This window comes from Eleutherodactylus coqui, chromosome 7 (assembly GCF_035609145.1).
Source record: "Eleutherodactylus coqui strain aEleCoq1 chromosome 7, aEleCoq1.hap1, whole genome shotgun sequence".
In the NCBI taxonomy this organism is placed as follows: Eukaryota; Metazoa; Chordata; class Amphibia; order Anura; family Eleutherodactylidae; genus Eleutherodactylus; species Eleutherodactylus coqui.
Window position 1 is genome coordinate 125658771 of NC_089843.1, and position 23053 is coordinate 125681823.

The 23053-nt window shown below is 43.9% G+C and overlaps 1 protein-coding gene across 1 annotated transcript in view; it reads left to right on the forward strand.

Annotated features, from left to right (window-relative positions):
- Window positions 1-23053, forward strand: part of GATB (glutamyl-tRNA amidotransferase subunit B) — a 118418-nt gene that overhangs the window by 70437 nt on the left and 24928 nt on the right. The window contains exons 10-11 of the mRNA XM_066573652.1: window positions 19400-19533; window positions 20678-20756. Coding sequence (XP_066429749.1) covers window positions 19400-19533; window positions 20678-20756 — 213 coding nt within the window. The remainder of the gene's footprint in view (window positions 1-19399; window positions 19534-20677; window positions 20757-23053) is intronic.

Below are 23053 nucleotides of genomic sequence, written 5' to 3' on the forward strand. Positions count from 1 at the left end.
TCTTTTGCCCAAGTAGACTAGCTAGGGACGTCATCAGCAGCTCATTGGCGCTTGTGCAACCTGCAGTTCTCTGCAATAGTCGTTCAGTGTTTTACATTCCTATGTGAAACACTGAACAATCCTTGTTTAAACAGCACGAGCCTGGTCCTTATGCCGGCTGAAGATGAACGACGAGCGAGAGCCTTATGATTCTCGCTGCTTGTTCAGTCGTTGCCTGCGTTTAAACTGATCTATTATCGTTCAGTTTTCCCCATTTGAACGATTTTCTAAACAGTAATCGTTCCACCTAAATGGGGCATAACCTTTCTTTCCATTGAGGGTTTAATGTTGCTTTATTATCTTTTAACCCTTTTCTGCCTCAGGTCATATATGAACACTAGGGTTATAACCTACATTGGAGCTGCGAAGGAACACTGCGTATAAAACGCAGGATAAATAAATAGCAGCATGCTCTATTTCTCCCCTTTTTATATGGAGACTTTGAAGGGCACTGTATTGAAACGCTGCCCCTTCGCAATGTCCTAACTTTCCGCGAACTCGACCATTGCTCTCCAAGGGGCTGACAGCAGCAGCATCGGCCTTATTGAAAACAATGGGAGAACTTACGCCATCCTACGGTGCAGCTGTGACAGCCGTGACAGGGAATTCCTTCAGCCCTGCCGTGATATGAGGTTGTTTTCACCTGAAAACGCTTGGCATGCACGGGTTTCACATGGATGGCGAGGGCAATATCCTGCCGTGATTCATGGCCTGATATCGCCCTCACCTGTGTGAAGGAGCCCTAACACTAATTTCTTTCTTTTCACAGGACCAACTGACCTGAATCATCTCTCTCTGCTCTCCTCTGACTGGACTAACTGTCAAACTACCTACACACTTACAAATATTCTCCCGTGCGCTGCTTTGGTGTATCCAGGCAATGGGCGCCCCAATCACTGGCGTCCACGCAGCTGTCACCTCACCACTTAGCGGCCAATTGGAGATTGGTTGGTTGCCGGGTAGACTCTAATTAGCTCTCTGTAACAGGGCAGATTAATCTGCTGGTTAACCCCTGCTTGCCCAGGATGTTTTGTAAATGCTGCAAAATAGGGCAATCTCTTTGTAGGACCCATTTCTGGGCCATTACAGTTATATCATATGATCTCCATTAATTTATATCTAAAGTGGTCAACTCTTCATGAGTATAAAGAATTGTGCATCATTTTGTCATCAAATCATCAACCTTATTATCTGATATTTCAAGTTTATGCAGGTTTTTGTCTGACAGAAAGATTAATCTGCATGCAGTATTCTCTTTTAGCTGTGTGACAGTGTAGCTCTCTGAGCTTTGTCCGCTCAATCAGGACCAGAGCCCGCACAGCTGGACTTTGATAAATTTAGGAGGAATGTTTCTCCCAAGCTTTCTGCTGCAGCAGCATGTAATAAACAAAGGAGATTTATGTGCTGCAGCAGAGAGCGGAGGACAGATGCTCCTTTACTGGACACTGCCACCAACGAAAATTTCACAGAAGGAGGAGGGTGATGTGGGAAGACATAGAGGCAGAAGCACATCATCACCGTAATCTGTTTGAATGTCCTTGTCTGTGCTTTCTCGGCTCTGCACTGTCTTGTCTCTGAGGGGTTCTAAGCATTAAACATTCAAAACAATAGGTAATATTATTACTTAAAAATATACTATATTTGCACCTCCAATACACTGTACTTTACGTTAGTGTTACTACATGTTATCTTAAAGGACTTGTCCAGCTTTGAACCATCAATGGGAACAGATCTAACAAAACAAACGTAGGCTGCTGCAATGTATACAGAGCTGTGTGCTTCCAACTCCATACGCTGTGACAGAAGCCCCGCAAACTGATTGAGTGGATGTCCACCGTGATCAACTATGACCTATCCTGACAATAGGTCCAGTAGGTCATCAATAGTTTATAACGGGCCAATCCTTTTAATATGAGATGCACACGTAGGGTTACTAAATGAACAACCCCAAGCCTCACATTCATAGTAAATAAATCCCATGTCAGGCACATAGGAACTACTAATATGAGGTACACTGTGTTACTTACCATTAATGTGAGATTAGAAAGTGAGATTGTAAGTAACTTCATGTGCTCCACATTAATGCTGTGTTCATAAGTCACAATCAAATGCCTTTTTTAGCTGTGTTTTTTGTAAAAAAAAATCGCAGCAAAAGATGATGCAGTTTGAACAAAACGTGTGTATATGCTCTAAGGGTGCATTCACACAAGCGTGTGCTGGTGCGTACATAGGTGCGCACTAAACAGGCACGCCCACTTCCGTGCACAAACACACATGAATGCAGGTACATGCAGCATTGCTTTCAATGGGATCGTGGCTGCCATTATGGAGTCGGGAAGGAATTTCCCCCCCCCCCCCCCCCCCAAATGGGCTAAATTGGCTTCTTCCTCATTGGAGTTTTTTTTTTGCCTTCCTCTGGATTAACAAGGAGGGGGGGAGCAGGCTTAACTAGATGGACATTGTCTACTTTCATCCTAACATATTATGTTACTGATTGCTGTAGTGTATGGCTTGTAAATATTGCTTGTCCTATGTTCACTCAGTACAAGGTTTCAAACTGCCTCTGAAAGTGGTGACAGCAAAGAAATGCTTCATCAGGAGCTTCATACAATGGGTTTCCATAGTCAATCCTAAGATGCAATGCTAAATTCCACTACAGTATTGTAAGGAATGCTGCACTTTAGAGCACTGGAAATGTATTGGTTGAAGTGATGAATCACATTTTTCTGTCTGGCAGTCTGATGGGTAAATGTGGGTTGAACAAATGCCTTGAGAATCCTACTGACCAGAATGCATAATGCCTACTATAATATTGAGTAAAGAATGGATAATGGAATAGCGCTCTGTTACTGGTTTTAGGCTACATCCCTTAAGATATTTCTTGTAATTAGTAATGTTAATGCTATAGTATGCAAAGTTATTTTAGTTTGTTACTTTCAACCTTTTGACATTTCAAGGTGGAAGAATGTATCAAGTGTGGTGCCACTAGGCTCTGTCCTAGGCCAAGTGGTGTTCAACATTTTTATAAATGATCTGGAGGAGGGAATTGATGGGAAACTGATCAAATTTGCCGATGACACAAAGCTAGGTAGGATAGCTAACACCAGAGAAAAGAGGAAGAGTATTCAACAACATCTAGAAAAGCTTGCACAGTGGGCGGCAACTAACAGCATGATGTTTAACAAGGAGAAATGCTAAGTCCTACATCTGGGCAAGAAAAATGAAAAATCACATACAGAATGCGAGGAATTGGGCAAAGTAGCAGCACATGTGAAAAAGACTTGGGTATACTAATAGATCATAGATTGAACATGAGTCAACAATGTGATGCAGCAGCCAAAAAGGCAAACACAATTCTGGGATGTATTAGGAGAAGCATAGAGTCTAGATCACGTGGAGTAATTATCCCCCTCTACTCTTCCTTAGTCAGACCTCATCTGGAATACAGTGTCCAGTCCTGGGGACCCCACTTTAAAAAAGACATAGACAAACTGTAGTAAGTTCAGAGAAGAGTCACCAGGATGGTGAGCAGTCTACAAATCATGTCCTATGAGGAACGGTTAAAGGATCTGGGATGTTTAGCTTGCAAAAAAGAAGGCTGAGAGGAGACTTAATAGCTGTCTACAAATATCTGAAGGGCTGTAACAGTGCAGACGGATCAGCCCTATTCTCATCTGCAAAGGAAAGACTAGAAGCAATGGGATGAAAGTGAAAGGGAAGAGATACAGATTATATATTAGAAAAAACCTCCTGAAAGTGAGGGTGATCAATGAGTGGAACAGGTTACCACGGGAGGTGGCGAGTTCTTCAACGGAAGTGTTCAAACAGAGGCTGGACAAATATCTGTCTGGGATGATTTAGTGAATTCTGCACTGAGCAGAGGGTTGGACCCGATAACCCTGGAGGTCCCTTCCAACTCTACCATTCTATGAGTCTGGTTTAAGGAAGCCTTTTGCGGTTCCTACTTGACTCTGTCCATGTACACAAAGCGACATCCATAAACACAATAGTTTAGTGTGTAGGAATTCAAAAACATAGAACCCTGATTTCAGTTTCGTCAAACACCCTTTGGGTGAAATGCAGTAGACCATCTCATCCAAATTTGGTGTCTGACTTCTTTTCGCTGAATGGGCACAAATTCCCAGACACATTCCAAAATCTTGTGGAAAGACTTTGAAAAAGAGTGTAAACCTTTAGGCCTCATGTCCACGGGGAAAATCAGATCCGCTGCAGATTCTACATGTAGAATCTGCAGCGGGTCCCTCCTGCCCCGCGGACATGAGCGCCGAAAATAAGAATTTAAAAGTATTTACCATCCGGCGCGGGCGGAGAAGATCAGCTGTTCCTCACGGCCGGATCTTCATTTTCGGCCGGCGGATGAATTCCTGACGCCGGCGGCACGTCGCCGGCACGTCGCCGACGTGCCGCGCGCATGCGCCGGGCACATCCGCCGAGCCGAAGCAAGGAAGATGCGGCCGTGAGGAACAGCTGACCTTCCCCGCCCGCGCCGGATGGTAAATACTTTAAATTCCTATTTTAGGTCTCCCGCGGATCCGGACGGCTTCCATAGGCTTCAATAGAAGCCCGCGGGAGCCGTCCCCGCGGGAGACCCGCACGAAAATGGAGCATGGTCCGGATTTTTCCATGCTCCATTTTTTTTAAAATCCCTTTTATTGACGATCCGCGGGTATTTATCTACCCGCGGGTGGTCAATGCATCCCTATGGGATGCGGATCCGCATGCGGGAGATCCGCTGCGGATCTTAAATCATATTTTGCCCGTGGACATGAGCCCTTATAGCTGCAAAAAGGGGCCCTACTACTACATATTAATCTCCATGGGTTTGAAATGGGATGCTGTTATAGGTGTGATCACTGGACTATTTATGCAATAATCTAATAGAATACTAAATATTGCTTAGACATTCCACTTTGCAATAAGGCTGTCTTCTCATCTGCATTGCGGAACCTGCGTTGCAGATCCGGTCTAAAATCACTGTTTTACCAGACTATTTTGTCTGGTAGAATGCTGGGCGGCATGACGGAAACCCATGGACCCTATGGAGGAACCGAGCAACAGAAATCCAGGACGCAGATGTGAACAAAGCCTAATTTTGCAGAAATGTTTGTGTTAATTACTAACATTTTGTGGTTTTACACATTTTCGAAGTCAAATGAGCTCCAATATCTAAAAATTGGCTAGAATTTCTTTTTTTGGATGGCAATCAAATCTGTAAGAGAACAGACGTTAACAACCCGATATCTGTTTTATGCCGTACAATTTATCAGAAACCTGTTTCACTGTGTCTGTAGGCAACATTCTATACGAAGTCTTAATTCTAAAAAATATGTTTTACTTTTATTTTATTCAGATAACAACCTTTTTGAGTAATCCATAACATTTATGAAGTAATGAGAGAATGGTTATTTGCTTGGCATATACTAAGACCCTGGGGCTGTCAGGCAGCCTAACCGTGTACTTATAACAATATATTTCTTGTATAGGAAAGATTAAAATGTGATTTATTTTCATCAATATACATGTTGTGTACTTTACAGCTGTATGGGCAGCAGGGATATTCTTTAGGGGGCAAGGCATAACTTGGATATTGGCAAATGTACTTTGGCACTTGCCTTTATACCTACATGATAGCTTCATCGTACCAGTATTTTGGCTTTTTTTCTTTGCTTTGAAATGCTCATTAGGAAACGGTTTGCTCTAAAGTTATGTACTGCAATCAGTATCTTTTTCAGAGAGTAACGAAGTATATACCGTGTTTTCCCCCCCAAAAAAGACACTGTCTTATATTAATTTTTGCCTCAAAAGAGACAGTGTCTTCCTTTCGGAGGGGGGCTTATACTCACCTGGTACGCGGCGTCCCTGTGCCTCGCACTGCTGGTCTCTGGCGGCGATGCAGTAGTCTGCTGTGTCCTCCGCACTGAGGTATCTTCTTCTTCTTCATCCTGGTGACGGGGTTTGAATACCCCGCCTCCAGCAAAGCGAGTGCTGTGTTTGGAACAAGCGCCAGCCAGTCACAGCCGGCACTCAATGAGCGAATCACAGCCATTCAGTGACGTCATTCACTGAATGGCTGTGAATGATCGAGCGCCGGCTCTGATTGGCTGGCGCTTCATCCAGTCACAGTGCTCGCTTTGCTGGAGGTGGGGTATTCAAAGCCCCATCACCATAAAGAAGATTTCTCAGCGAAGAGGACACAGCAGCCTGCCGCAGTTCCGGGGACCATCGCAAGAGACTCAGACGCTGAGGGCCAGGTGAGTATTGATGGGTTGGTTTTTTTTGTTTTTTTTTTAAGCTAGGGCTTATTTTCGGGCAAGGGCTTATATTTCAATCCTCCCCCAAAACAAGGTTATGACGTACTTTCAGGGTAGGTCTTAATTTCGGGGAAACACGGTACTACGATTATACTGTACACTTTCAATCAGAGCATCAGTGACGTGATTTAAAGGAAGGTGGTTATGTAGTTACTGCTCTCATGTACAGAATGTGTGTTTGTGTGTATATGTATGTATGCGTGTAATATATACATACACATAATGTGTTTGTGTGTACGTGCACACACATATATAAGTAGTGAATATGTCTGCATATGGGGTGCGGTCGGCAACAGCATGGCGGGCACGCTTAGGCCGTGTAAAAGTCCAAATAAGTTTTATTTTCTTCAATATTGGGCAGTAGCAAGGAAATCCAGTGCAAGCACATCAGTCACTGGCAGCACATACACTTAGTGCTATGAAAAATAATAAATGCTTGCCTATCAGGGTGCTAACTAAACAGTAGTTCCTTCATTACTAACACAGTGGCCTAGTGCCACTACACATACCCAACAGGGTGTCAGTCTGGTGGCATCCCTCCCCATTAGACTCGTGGCTGGTGTCTCCCACAGACATCAGGCTTTAGGCTGTCTTTCAGAGCCTGGCTCAGCTCTGGCTTCTGGCAGCAACACTACTTTTATATATATATATATATATATATATATATATATATATGTGTGTGTGTGTGTTTCTTTGCATTTCAGATGCAATTACATTAGATTTGTATCTGCTTATTCATTTACCTTTGTTGGAAGGTTGTCGATAAGCTGGCCCTATACATTAGGTAGACTTATGTTGTTAGGTAAAGAGCCCTCGAATGAGCAATCATTTGGTGAACGTTGAATATGCAGATGCAGCCATACATACTTTAGTCTATATTAACAGTTATTGAAACTCGCCATACATGTTCAGTGACATTGGGCAACGGATGAAAGATTTTTCCAGGAACATTCTTTCAACAAAAGATCCTTCGTTTGAGTGTGGTAAAAAAATTTGCATATGTGTCTAACTTCTTTCTACACAATAACAGTCTGCCATCATGCAGCACAAAAAAGAGATATAAAGTCAGCACTTACTAAATATATAGGTACATATTAAACCGTAGCTGCGACTATATAATACAAGCAGGAACACATGGCAGCAGAAAGATAAATAACTCTAGTATATACACTAACCACATAAAAAAATGCAAGTTTCTTCATATATAGTTTGAACAAAGTATATTGGCCCATCCACCAACCTCCAAAGTATATTCTAAGAACCTTGCAGTTTTTAATGTGGTTAGTATATATACTAGAGTTATGTATGTTTCTGCTTGAACGGCTAAAACAATCATTTGTTGTAAAATTTCATCCAAAGAATAATCATTTTGGTTGAAATCATTAATTTTCATCAACTCTAGTTTAATGTCCCTTTTACAGGTGACGACAGTCGTCCAAACGACTGAACCAGCACTGACGTCACCGCTAAGGTTGTTAGACTGGCAGACTTCACCGCTGGTTCGCTGGCTTCTGGCTTGCCTTCTACGTGAAGAGCTGAGTGGGGAGCATCGCACGGAACGTCAAGCCCGCGATCCAGCGATTGGCTTGTATGCTGAATGAAAGTCAGCGGTAATGAGTGAACGAATAGTAAATAGAGATGAGCGAGCACCAAAATGCTCTGGTGCTCGTTACTCGAGTCGAACTTTCAGTGATGCTCGAGAGTTCGTTTCGAGTAACGAACCCCATTGAAGTCAATGTGCGACTCGAGCATTTTTGTATATGACTGGTGCTCCGCTAAGGTTTTCATTAGTGAAAATCTTAGCAAATCACCAAAGTCATGTAAAAAACACAGAAATGGATAGGGCAGGTGAGGAGCAAAATGCAGGGCTGCATTTCGGGCTCCGAGGTCTCACTATTAAGCCACAATAGTGGCAAGAGTGAGACACCCCCCCCCCCCCCCCCCCACTGTCAGCATAACGATCGTTCTCCTCTGCCACAGCTGTAACAGCTGTGGCAGAGAAAAACGATGTTAGCCCATTGAATTCAATGGAGCCAGCAATACAGCCGGCTCCATTGAAAGCAATGGGCTGCCGGCGAGCGCGGGATGAATTTTCGGGAAGGGCTTAAAAATATAAGCCCTTACCTGAAAAAGAAAGATTTTAGTGTAAAAAAGAATAAAAATGCAGGCATTCTCTTCAATGGAGCCGCTGCTGCTGCCGGCGACTCCATTGAAGACAATGGTCCACTGGCACACCTGAATTCTTTTTCAGGGAAGGGCTTTACATATAAGCCATTCCCTGAAAATGAATTAAAAGTGATTTTAAAAAACAAAAAAAATAGATACTCACCTCCCTTGAGCTGCCGGGGCACAGCCGCGTCTTCTCCTGCTGTCCCCTGCACTGTGGTGCTGAACTGCTGTCATTCAGCTGAGAGCTGCGCTGAGCCAATCAGAGGCAACACTCACTCACCCATTCATGAATGGGTGTGAGTGAGATCTGCCTCTGATTGGCTCAGCGCTGAGCCAATCAGGGGCATGTCTGACTCACACCCCCTTCACACCCACTGCAGGCCAGCCGCGCTGAACTCCGTCTGCCGGGACAAGGTGAGTATATATCTTTTTTTTATTTTTACACATTTCTGGATGAATTGCAGGGAAGGGCTTATATATTTAAGCCCTTCCCGACAATTCATCCCACGATCGCCAGCAGCCCATTGCTTTCAATGGAGCCGGCTGTATTGCCGGCTTCATTGAATTCAATGGGCTAACATCGTTCTGCCGGGACACGGTGAGTATATATTTTTTTTATTTTTACACATTTCTGGATGAATTGCAGGGAAGGGCTTATATATTTAAGCCCTTCCCGACAATTTATCCCACAATCGCCGGCAGCCCATTGTTTTCAATGGAGCCGGCTGTGTTTGCCGGCTCCATTGAATTCAATGGTCAGTGCTCGTTTAATCGAGACGAGTACCGCGTGGTGCTCGTCTCGAGTAACGAGCATCTCGAGCACCCTAATACTTGAACGAGCATCAAGCTCGGACGAGTATGCTCGCTCATCTCTAATAGTAAACAATGTTTTTGCATTTAGACTGGCCGATTTTTGATCAAATTTGTTCGTTTGAACGATTATCGGCCCGTGTAAATGGCCCAGTAGGTATAGGGGCACCTTTAGTGCTTACTGTCTTTAGCTCACAGTTGAAGACTACGTAAATTTTCTGCAGATGTGTAGATTGGAGCTTGGACTTCACATAGTTTAGTTTATGCCACCAACTGTCTTGTGTGGTGTATTGTCTTGACTAAAATAGACTCTCGTTTGTAATGGCATGTCTGTGATCTCCTAAATTGGTTTTTACTTTGTAGTTATCAGTCTGCTGGAGTCCTGGCAGACACACTAAAATGTGTCAACTTACTAAAGACTAACTGGCAGGCAGCATGTTACAAATGTCACTTCCCAGAGGATGTTTACTCATCATGTTTTCTATTTGTTAGATTTTCTCTTTTGTTTTGAAGTATATGAGTATGCACAATCTCTAAGGCTCTGTAAATCAAAACCTCTTTGTTTGTTTGCTGCTAAATTGACTGTGGATGTGATGTTGCACAAAGTGTTTGTTATACATTGTCCCCTTCACTTCCTCTTAATGATGCTCATGTTGTTCAAGAGAATTCTTACTTAGCTCTGAAGGAATCTTTTAACCTTTTAGATGACTTATTGCTCCAAATGATCTCACTTACTAAAGTTATGGCTATAGTGCAACACAAGGCTTCGTTTCACTTTTGCAACTTCATGTGTGTAGCTAGTTTTCACAGCAAAGAAATATATTCTGTTCACATATGTGTGATCGCTTCCGTTCCTTGCAGAAGCAACAGCACTGTACTAGATTCATCGAATGATGGATCCCGTCAATTTTAACAACTTACAATTGGGTTAAACCTTATAATGATGCCACAGCATGACCTGAAGTTTTTTGTACACACAAGGCATCTCAGAAATATTGATGAACTAAAATACTTTTGCAGGGAGGAATGATCCACAATTCCTCCTAAGACCTCGTTCACATGGGCAACAAAGTCGCACAATTTTGTGGCAGTGCTACGATGCTACAAATCGCATGTATGAGAAGCCCATGCTTTCCTATGGGTTCCTTCACACATGGGATATTTTGTAGCATGCCACAACCCAACACAAAAACCTCACGGATCCGGCGATATGCACGCGACTTGTATGGTTTTGTAGCCAATTTATGGAGCCTTCCTCTCTGTTGCATCGCAGGAAAACACAGTTTTCGTGCGGTGCAAGGCAACTTTGACAGTAGCAAATCCTACTGTCAAAGCTATAGTGTAAGCCCTAGCTGCAGCCAAAAATAAAAAAATACACATACATCAACTTACAAGCACTCTCTGATGCCACAGCAACTTCTCCCCAGGTTCCTGCATTGTCTCTCTTCATCATCTTCTGACCCGCGGATTGAATAATCCCCGCCTCCTGAAAGCGCTATCTGTGATTGGCTAAGCATCAGCCAATCACAGCCAGTGCTCGATGAGTGGCTGTAATTAAACCTATCACAGCCATTCATCGAGTGCTGGCTGTGATAGGCTAAGTATCAGCCAATCACAGTCAGCGCTTCCAGCAGGCTGGGATTTTTCAATCCGCGTCCAGAAGAGAAGATGATAATCAGTGCTGGGACGGGGAGAAGATGCAGTGGAGCCCCGGACAGCACTGGAGAGGTGATGTATACGTTTTCTTTATTTTTTCTTCAGCTATGGCTGATTTTCAGGGTAGGGCTTTTATTTCAACCGCCTCCGCCCCTCCTCGAAAATCTTCGCATATGGACTTTGTAGTGCTACAAAATCGCGGTATTGCCGCGAGAAGACGCAGCGATGCGATATCGCTGTGATTTTCTCGTGGCGATGTCATGTCACCTGTGTGAACGAGGCCTGAAGTTAAGCAAGTTTTATTTGCAGCTATAGGAAACATTTACTGGAGGGGATTGTTGCTAAAAGGGAATCTACAGGTTATTAAATTCAAGTATTCACTTTTTCTCACTGCGCTGTGGATGTTTACTTAATGTGCTCAATGACGTTTGAATGGTACAATGGCTTCTGTGTTATTAGATTAGTTACTTTGTTGTGGAAGCCACAATTATAGACAAACAGTCAGACCACAGTTTTAATATTTGTGCAGAAATTCAGGTACTTCCAAAAGTTTCACTTACTATTTTTTGTAAGTTGATAATATGGTGAAATAGTCATTTAAAATGGATCTATTTCCCCTCCCCTGCACATGTGACAAGAAAAATCAGGGGTGGCTGTTTGTAATTACTCACACAGGGTTAACCACAAAGGGTAGTGTTGAAAGTGGAAAATCCATTTGAAGGGAATGTACCGTATTTTTCTGTGTATAAGATGCACCCCTAGTTTTCCCACCCAAAACTCAGGAAAATAACATGTTAAACATAGAATATCGGTAGTACACATGTTTATGTAGTGCTGCTCTATGTTTAAACAACAATAAAAGTCCCTGTTATACTCACCAGCCGTTCCCTCATCGCTGCCAGCAGGTCCTCTGCAGCTCTCCCCCCTTCACTTATGGGACCAAGCGCCGGAGACTGCAGACCCGGCCGGCCAGCGCTGACGGGACATGGCTGGTGAGTATACAGTGGTTCTATGTGTGCGTGTGCTATGTATTGTGCTGTGTAGTGTGTGTGGGATGGCGTCGGGCATACTCACCTAGCTGCTGCTCTCCCTCTCCGCCGCTGCTCTGTACTGTGCCGGCATATTAGTGTAAGTTTTCACCATATCGCTTCCGACAAAAACTTACACTATAATATCGGCATGCCGTGTATAAGACGCCGGGGGATTTTTTGACAAAAAAAATGTTTTCAAAAAAACTTGTCTTATACACGGAAAAATACAGTAGCTTGATTTTGCTTTTACCATTTACGGAAATGCACATTTTTTTTCATTTTTTTCATTTTTTTTTATCTTATTTTCTTTTCAAGATAATGGGAAAAGGCAATTTTCTTGAGTGGTGAACAGCAGATCAGAGATTTGCTTTACATTAATAATAAACGTGTTATCATAAACCTACCTGTAACAGCAATTTTTAAAATGATCTCTACAAAACTTAAAAATGAGATTTATTAACGGGTCTAAAACAAAAACTGTAGTTATTTCCTATAGCAACCAATCAGTGTTTAGCTTTCATTCCTCATAGTGCTCTGGAAAGATGAAAGCTCCTCTGTGATAAAATGCTATGGGCAAGAAAGAGATTTTCTTTTTGGCCTCCTGTCTGTGGGCGATATTTCATTGTGTTACCCGCAGCAATAAACTGCACGAGGGTAACTCAATAATCACTTTCCATAGGATAACTATGGAAAGCAAAGCCCGATGTACACGAGCGGAAAATCGGGGCAATTTTCCAGTCGCGTATAAAAATCTCAGCATGCTGTGATTTTCCGCGATGAATCTATCATAATGATAGGTTCATCACGGAAAATCGCTGAGACATAATGCTCCCCCACGGTACACCCGCGGACAGCCGGCTTTAGACAGTTTTCAAAAATCGTCTCCAAAGTGTTTGCCTATGGTGAATGGCCAGTGTAAAAACTGCAAGGTTTCAGGAACGTTTTTTAATATAATGAAACGGAAATTAAAAGAAAAACTCAGCATGCAATTACATCTCAGGCAGATATGCAAATGATTAGATGAACAGTCTTGCCACCTGAGGCCCTAAAAGTGGTTCCACTCTTGGCCTATAAAAAGGCTCCCAGAGGCTCCTTGTGTGTAGCAGACATCTTTTTCTGTTTGTGTAGAGCTTGTCGACCTTTAAACTTGCTTCTACGACGCAAATTAAGAGATTCCGGCCAGTTAACAGAGTTCGAAAGGCGGCACATGATTGAAATGCGAGAAGCTAGATGGTCATACCATAGAATTGCCTGCCACCTGGGCCCTTCTGACCTGACTGTTAGGTTTGGGACCAGGGCACATACATAAGGCGACCAGACTAAGGACACCCTCGACAGACCACCACCAGTAGAGAGGATCATTTGATTGTCTGACAAGCACAAGCATCTCCAACTGTTTCGTTGTCCATCATCTAGAGACAATTTACACCATCGTAACAGGCGCCAGTGTCTGACAGAACCATTTCCAGGTGCTTGGCCAAAGGACATGTGATCTCACTGCGCCTATTACGTGTGCTGCCTTTGACATCTACCCACCATCGCCTCCGTGAATGACAAAACTAGACTGACAGGGAGTCGAACAGAGTTGTCTTTAGCGACAAATTCAGGTTTAGTTTGGGTACTGACGACAGACGTGTATGTGTTTGGAGACCTAAAGGTGAGCACCTCAATTCTGCCCTTGCTGTTGAGCAGCATACTGTCCCCTGCTGGTGTGATGGTTGGGGGGAGGTAGCGGCCATCACATAGGACAGTCATTTATCCCTAGTAGTGGTACAAGGGACAATGACAGCTCAGCAATATGTTCAGTACATCCTGCAGCCACATGTGTTGTCTCTCATAGCAGTGATGCCAAGAGGTATGTTCCAGAAGGATAATTCTTGGCTGCACACAGTAAGGCTGGGTTCACACAGGGTGGATTCCCGTCGGAAATCTCGCGGTTTTGCCGCAGCGAAAACCGCGAGATTTCCGCCAGGAGAACCGCCGCGGTTTAAGCCGCGGTGGCTTTGAAGCGGCCCGTCCGCTTGCTTTTCCGTTGCGGCCAGCGCTCCCATAGAGGAGAGCGCGGCCGCGACGAAAATAAACAAAAAAAAAGTAAATAGCCATGCTGCACCTTTTGAAGCCGCGGCTGCGGCAGCCGCGGTTTCAGCCGGACTTACCGCAGCGGATTAGCCGTCCCGTGTGGACAAGGTTTCTGAGAAATCTCGTCCACATGGCTGGCTAATCCTGAGATTAGCGGCCGCGGGCAGATTTGCCGCGGCCAAATGCCGCGGCAAATCCGCCCTGTGTGAACCCAGCCTAAAGGTGTCATAGAAATTCTCCATAACATTGCCACACTTCCGTGGCCTACCTGGTCACCTGATGTATCACCAATAGAATATGTATGGTACCATCTGGGACACCAACTTCAACAGTCTATGAGTTTGCACGATCTATAGGATCACTTACAGCAAATGTGGAGCAATAGACAGGATACCATATGGAACCTGCATGTCTCTATGCCCTCCCGTATCACAACTTGCATCTAAGCTAAAGGCGGCCCAACAGAGTACTAGAGCCTCCATGCCCACCTGTATTACATCTTGTATCCAAGCTGGTAAACACATAGATTCCTCTGTAACTTTTTATTTTTTGTATGATTTCCTATGAAACAGGTTTTATAAATGAGCTTCATAATCCTCGTCCTATGAAAATTGACATAGAAGAAGATTATGAAGCTGATTTTTGAAACCTGCCAAAAAGAAAAACTGTCTTTGTTGCCCATAGTAACCAATCACAGAGTATGTTTCATTTTTCAAAAGTGCAATAAGGACTGAAAACTAAGCTGTGATTGGTTGCTATGTTCATCAGAGACCGTTTTTGTTTTAGACCATTTCAATGGTGTGGACTTTACCCATGTCATCGAGACTGAACTGCCAAACATATCTTTGACTCGGTGTGCCACAAACATATGCTCAGTTGAGCAGCATGTTTTCTTTTAAATAACGTCAAAGGGCATTTTGGAATAAGTATGGTAAATTAATTGTACTAACAGAATCCTGTATTCACAAATTTGTAAAAAATTTTTAGATAACCGGAAGTGTTTTGACTCATGAAACACATGAAAAACTGGAAGATGTCTGATCGCATAGTGCAGGATTGATTACTGGCATAGCCAAGAAAATCCCTAAGAAGGCTTTAGCAAGAAACTGACCTTCATTACTCCATGTCTCAAAGAGCTGCTAAAGAAGGCGAAACTCCACCCATATTGTGTGTCTGTCGTCTGAGACTTGCTTCCAATGGACATCTATATATATAAAGACGAAAGCCCTCACTGACTGACTGACTCGCCACTAATTCTCCAACTTCCCGATGTCGTAGAAACATGAAATTTGGCGCAAGCATAGATTATGTCATAAATAGGAAAAGCTAATGGGTCCCAACTAGAGATGAGCGAACCTCGTTTCAAATAATTACTCGATCGAGTACCGTGATTTTGGAGTACTTCAGTACTCGGGTGAAAAGATTCGGGGGGCGCCGGCGTGGCGGCGCGGGGGATAGGGGGGAGCCCTCTCTCCCCCCCCCCCCCCCACTCCCCGCTGCAACCCCCACTCACCCACGGCGCCCCCCAAATCTTTTCGCCCGAGTACGGAAGTACTCAAAAATCGCGGTACTCGGGCGAAAAAGGGGCGTGGCCAAGTAGGTTCGCTCATCTCTAGTCCCTACTCAATTATTCAATTCTAAATGCAAAAGAAGTAGCGTCCAAATTTTACGTACGTAATCTAATTCTCTCACTTCCCGATGTCATGGAAGCTTTAAATTTGGCACGAGCATAGATTATGTCATAAGTAGGAAAAGCTAATGGGTCCCAACTCGATTATTCAATTCTAAGCGCAAAAGAATTGGCGTCCAAATTTTACATACGTAATCTAATTCTCCAACTTCCCGAGGTCATAGAAACTTGTTGGCACAAGCATTGATTATGTCATAAATAGGAAAAGCTAATGCGTCTCAACTCAATTATTCAATTCTAAGCGCAAAAGAATTAGCGTCCAAATTTTATGTACGTTATCTAATTCTCTCACTTCCAGATGTCATGGAAGCTTGAAATTTGGCAGGAGCATTGATTGTGTCATAAATAGGAAAAGCTAATGGGTCCCAACTTGATTATTCAATTCTAAGCGCAAAAGAATTAGCGTCCAAATTTTACGTACAGAATCTAATTCTCTCACTTCCTGATGTCATTTTATATAAAGGAAACGTCGCATGGTTACCTCCACGTGGTGTTTCCTGGGTAATGCAAAGAACCATGCAAAATGGTGAACATATTTTTTTTTCGGTATCTCTAAAGTAACCACGACTTCGTAAGATTTTCTGTGTGAACACCAGATAAACACCAGTACCAAATTAACCCAGGCGAAGCCGGGTATATCGGCTAGTGAAAAAATATGTACAATATTGTTTATTGTTGAAGCCCTCAAAGATCCGATACAATGGGAGGTTGCTGCCTTTACTGATGTCTAGAGATGAGCGAGTATACTCATTTCGAGTAATTACTCGATCGAGTACCGCGATTTTCGAGTACTTCGGTACTCGGGTGAAAAGATTCGGGGGGCGCCGGGGGGCGACGTGGCGGAGCGGGGGTAGCAGCGGGGAACAGGGGGGAGCCCTCTCTCTCTCCCCCCCACTCCCCGCTGCAAACCCCCGCTCACCCACAGCGCCTCCCGAATCTTTTCGCCCGAGTACGGAAGTACTCGAAAATCGCGGTACTCGGGTGAAAAAGGGGCATGGCCGAGTAGGTTCGCTCATCTCTACTGATGTCACATTAACAGATGCCTTTGCCAATATGCAGATTAGCATACAAAAGTGCTTGGATGCTGAGGGTGCCATTTTCAGCATATGATTTAGGCAATATAGAAGTAAGTGTGTGTGTGTGTGTGTATGTGTATGTGTATATATATATATATATATATATATATATATTTAAAGGAGATGTCTCGAGGCAGCAGTGAAATATTTTTTTTGCCCAGTCCCCCTTCTTCAGCATACATTACTAAGTACCAATGTAAATGGCTTTTAAAGCCGGTTCCTACTTACAGTTCTGGCGTTTCATGAACTTATAAAAAGTTTCCCAAAGATGGCCGCCGCTTCTTCTCCCTGCGCTTGCTTCAGCCCGACGTGCTCGCTCCCGAGACGCCGGTCACGCTTCGTATTAGCAGGGAGCTGTCCAGTGCTGATCCTTTCCCCCTGCACAAGTAACCCAGGCTTCGTAATAGCAGGGAGCTGTCCAGTGCTGAATTCTCAGCAGAAGGTACTGTAATGCCTCCCTGCAATTCACTTTCCACTGTTTTAGATGAAATAGTTTTTTCACCTAAATATATATGTGTGTGTATATATGCGTGTACACATTTTATATATATATATATCTATATATAGATAGATATATATAGTATACATGTGTATGAGTATACGCATACGCGTATTCGTGAGTGTATATACACACACACATATATATATATATATATATATATATATATATATATACACACACATACCCACACGTGTTTTTTTATATGCGTGTGTATATATGTGTATGTGTGTGTGTATATATATATATATATATATATATATATATATATATATATATATATATATATATATATATATATATATATATATATAATGTGTGTGTGTATATATGCGTGTACACATCTTTTATATATATATCTCTATATATCTATATATAGATATAGATATATAGAGAGATATATATATATAGTATACGTGTGTACGAGTATACGCATACGCGTATTCGTGAGTGTATATATACACACACATTATATATATATATACACACATATATATATATATATATATACCCACACGTGTTTGTATATGTGTGTGTATATATATATATGTGTGTGTCTGTCTGTGTATATATATATATGTGTGTGTGTGTGTCTGTCTGTGTATATATATATATATATGTGTGTGTGTGTGTGTGTGTGTGTGTGTCTGTCTGTGTGTGTATATATATATCTATATATCTCTATCTGTCTGTATATATATATCTATATATCTATATCTGTCTGTCTGTCTGTATATATATATATATATATATATATATATCTCTATCTGTATATATATATATATATATATATATATCTCTCTATCTGTCTGTATATATATATATATATATATATATATATATCTATCTGTCTGTGTGTGTGTGTGTGTGTGTGTGTGTGTGTCTGTCTGTGTGTGTGTGTCCCGGCGGCGGGAGGCTCGGGCAGCATCGGGGGCACGGCGGCGGGAGGCTCGGGCAGCATCGGGGGCACGGCGGCGGGAGGCTCGGGCAGCATCGGGGGCAGCATCGGGAGGCTCGGGGGCACGGCGGCGGGAGGCTCGGGCAGCATCGGGGGCACGGCGGCGGGAGGCTCGGGCAGCATCGGGGGCACGGCGGCGGGAGGCTCGGGCAGCATCGGGAGGCTCGGGGGCACGGCGGCGGGAGGCTCGGGCAGCATCGGGGGCACGGCGGCGGGAGGCTCGGGCAGCATCGGGGGCAGCATCGGGAGGCTCGGGGGCACGGCGGCAGGCTCGGGGGCATGGCGGCAGGCTCGGGGGCACGGCGGCAGGCTCGGGCAGCACGGCGGCGGGCTCGGGCAGCACGGCGGCGGGCTCGGGGGCACGGCGGTGAGCTCCGGGGGCAGGCGGTGAGCTCCGGGGACAGGCGGTGAGCTCCGGGGGCAGGCGGTGAGCTCCGGGGGCAGGCGGTGGGCTCCGGGGGCAGGCGGTGGGGCAGGTGGTGGGCTCTGGGGGCAGGCGGTGGGCTCCGGGGACAGGCGGTGGGCTCCGGGGACAGGCGACTTACATGGGCGGCTTCTCGGCTGGGCTTCTCGTCTCCGCTCGGCTGGGCTGGGCTTCTCGTCTCCGCTCGGCTGGGCTGCTGAACTTTCTGCACCTTTCTGCTCCAGCGCGCTCCCGAGAGGTTACAGCTCGTCTGCGCATGCGCAGAAGAGCTGTAGCGTCTAACACACTGAAGCGGCTCGCGCTGAGCAGAAGACCGGACTGCGCAAGCGCGTCTAAAAAAGCAAGCTGCCAGCGAATTTAGACGGAACCATGGAGACGAGGACGCTAGCAACGGAGCAGGTAAGTGGAATAACTTCTGTATGGCTCATATTTAATGCACGATGTACATTACAAAGTGCATTAATATGGCCATACGGAAGTGTATAACCCCACTTGGTTTCGCGAGACCACCCCTTTAAGTTTTCATAGGGAATCATACAAAAATTAAAAGGTTATTGAGGAATGTTTGGGTTTCCTAGCAAGAGAATCACCCTGTATTATTAATTGATATTCATCTCATATTTTCTTTTTTTATAGAATGAAGATGGACTTCAAGAATACTTTGAAGCAGTTGTGAAACTGTCTAACGTTGACCCCAAGAAGATAATTGGATGGGTAATTAAGGATTTGCTTGGTCACCTAAGGCAGCAAAATCTCACAATTAAACAAAGGTTAGTCTTGTTTACTTCAGTTTTCCTAATAAACATGCCATTCTTATCATAAATTGAAATAATTTCCCTTTGGTCTATCAGTAGCACACTTCAGAAATGTCAAGGAACCCACTTCTCATGAATCATTAATAGTAATATTAACTGTTGTGTTATTTCATGACAAGTGGATAACGTAATCAGATAAAGGTATGAGTTTGCTAGATATTTTGAAATGAACTATAATGGTAGTGTCACAGCTAGAGTAATCTAATTTATATCACTAGATTGACGCGATGTTCGCTACAAGTGCATAAAATGCATTCATTCACATTTGCAGTGTTTTCCTGCATGGCACTGCATTGTAATGCTATGCAGAGAAAAAATTGCAGCATGTCCTTTCCTTTTGTGATACCGCCCATTATTTTCAATGCGGCCAGTGGCAGCGGCTGTTCCTGCTACGCCAGGGGATTCCTTCAGCCCCACAGGGATGCGAGGCTGTTTCCATGTGAAAAGGCCTCGCATCCAGGGGTTTCCACATGGATTGCGAGGACGATATCGCCCTCCCCAGTATGAAGGAGCTCTGACTCTACCTAGAGATGCTGTTGGCTGAAGCAGGACAGCACCACTAGACTTCACATAGGAACTTTGAGCTGGTATTAATTTAGTAAAATACAGGTATGTATGTAAGATGGAGATACAATATGATGGCATTAACACAGGACTCTCCCAATATATAATGCCTCATTTCTTCAAATGAGGACCCGACTGGCTACTTCCTGCAGGAGTAACAGATGATTATAAAGGCTTGCTGCAATAACTGATTTGAGGGACACCGCAATCATCCGGGTATCTTTATGCTGCTAAAGTGTTTTGTCAAATCAGGCAAACCCAGGTGAGCATAATACACACGCAGTTTTGCTCTGATATTACGGACTAGTGTCCTAGCCAATCACCAGACTACTAACCCCGAAGTTACAGCGTCATAGAGATCAATGACCCCGTGAGATCAGTTCGGGACACTCATCCGTAATACGGGTGCAAAATGTCTGCAATACACCCTCCTCAAAGCTGCCCTCCAGTTGCCTTGACACATAAAATGATTCCAGTGTTTATGTAATCCGTCCATAAAAAGCTGTTGCAGTGTAGTTGTGTCGTCTTTTTTCAGTATGGTGACTCCCAGCTCATTAGCTGAACTTCTAACACTTTTGGAGAAGAGAGTTATTTCTTCATCAGCTGCTAAACAGGTATGTGCATATATTGTTATCTTATGACTTGCTATTAAATAAAATATACAAATAGCGGCTTGCTGCATGACGTTTGGTGATGACCTGGCGTAAAGGAATAAACCAACATGTCAGCCCAACTTCTACTTCTGCTAGGGAAGCGGAACATACAATTCGCCACTCTTATTAAGAAGAAATCCATTTATGTAACTTTAGGTTTCTGAGTCTAGCAGCCATGTTTTTTTTCTCACTGGCTTCATTGCTTATTTATGCTTAATTATAACTATGCTTCACACAGATGAGAATAGCATGAGCAGTGTACAGGGTCATGGATGTTGGTCCTATGTGTTTCTATACAGCAAAAAACACTCAGGCTGAAACTCTTCCCTCCCGCATCAAGCAATGGTCGTATGATCTCGCTGGCATTATTGGTAAATTAGTGCTGCCATGACTGGGTGGGTATTGGCCGAAAGTGGATTTTGCTGTTAGGAAACACACCCTGCAGTCACATCAGTGGTCTGAAGATTCCAGCCATGTGAAATATGTAAAATATCATGTAGTAATCAATTAAGCCAATTATAGCAAGGGAAAATGTTTTAAGAAATGTAACACATTTGGGCAGATTTACTATTGTAAATGCTCAACTTTTAATGACTTGCACCACATATATTATGTGTTTTAGACACCGTTTTTTGTCTCATCCAGAAAAGGGGGCGTGGCATAGTTGGAAGAGTGCCCCACCCAAAAAGGGGACGTGACATAGTTGGAAGGGTGCCTCACCCAAAAAGGGTGCGTGGTGTAGTTTAAAAAGTTTGGCCTCACCCAGAAAGGGTGTGTGACTTAGCTGGAAAAGTTTGGCCTTACGCAACATCATGCACCAACATTTTGATGTAAAAAATGGCCTAAACTAATAGATGATGTAAAGTTAGACAAAGGTCTCTAAAGATGTGTTAGATTTATCATCTAGCAGGAGCAACCGTGATACATATAGTGCATTTTAAGACTGTCTAATCTAGTTTGCAAAAACATGCTTATTAGTGAATAGGCTTACTTTGAAATTAGCTGAGTTGGCAACTTCTGCATTCATTGCTTAGTACTGTGTGAATGACTATGAGAGGCTGAATAACAAAGTACATGAGGAGAGATGGGGAAAATGTGCTGCTTCACCTAGCAATGTGACAACTATAGGCCGCCTGCACACGAGCGGGTCGGATCCGGCAGGCGAGAATTCTCACCGCGGGACCCGACCCGAGAGCCTGCAGGGACGAGCGCGTACTCTCCCGCGCCTGGCGGCCCCAGCTCTTTCATGTGCCGGCTGCGGCGCAGCCGGCGCATGCGCAGACCGGAGCCGGCGGCCGGGTGAGTGCGTGCCCCGCACAAAAATAGGACATGTCGCGGTTTGTTTGCCGCGCGAGATTTCGCGCGGCCAAACTGCGGCCGTCTGCATAGGAGTGCGTATTGTAATGCACTCCTATGCAAACTTTCAGTGGCGGAAATCCCGCGGCGGGATTTCCGCCCGTGTGCAGGCGGCCATATTATATGGAAATCTGTGCATATGGCGATCGCCTTTCTGTCAGATTGACATGTACACTAGCCATTGTTAGAATTTATTATTATAAAAGGAATAATGCAAAGTAGGCAAGACTATTCAGCTCCGCAAGGAATTATAGTAATAAAACGTTGTAAACGAACAATTGCTGCAGTTCTTTAGTTTTGAAAACTTCTTGGTGACCTGGGAAAGACCGGCGTTACCCAATTGGGCCATTTCAATATGGATAGTGTTTTAACAGTTCTGGAGACATGCAGCTTCCCCTTACTAGCTGATTGGAATGAGTCCCAAGTGGTAAACCCCTGAGGATAAGTCACCAATAGTTTGGACCCCCTTTTGAGAGTACTTACACAGAATCATCAAGTACCCAGCATGAAATGTATTATTTGCTTAACATTAGCACTATAGATTGGTGTAGTTTACCACTAGGAATATGGAACGATGCTGTATAATACCACTGTCCACACTGTGTTCCAAAGATTAGCATAGTCTAAGCACTATGTACTGTTTAAATGGGACGAAGGGATTAGACATCCTTACCATGGGCATTAACTAAGGTTAGAAACTATTCATTTCCTTGGATCATTGTGGGAAAACTCCCATAAATGACACATATTGACTAATCATCAGCTTCCAGGTGTCCTAGTAGGTTCTCTGTGCTAGAGGCAGTTGGTTATATTACATATTTGTTTCTCTAGAATTTGGAAGTACGAGCAGCAAAATGAAGCTGTGCCTTTCCACTATACCGTGTAATGTGTCAAACTCTGCT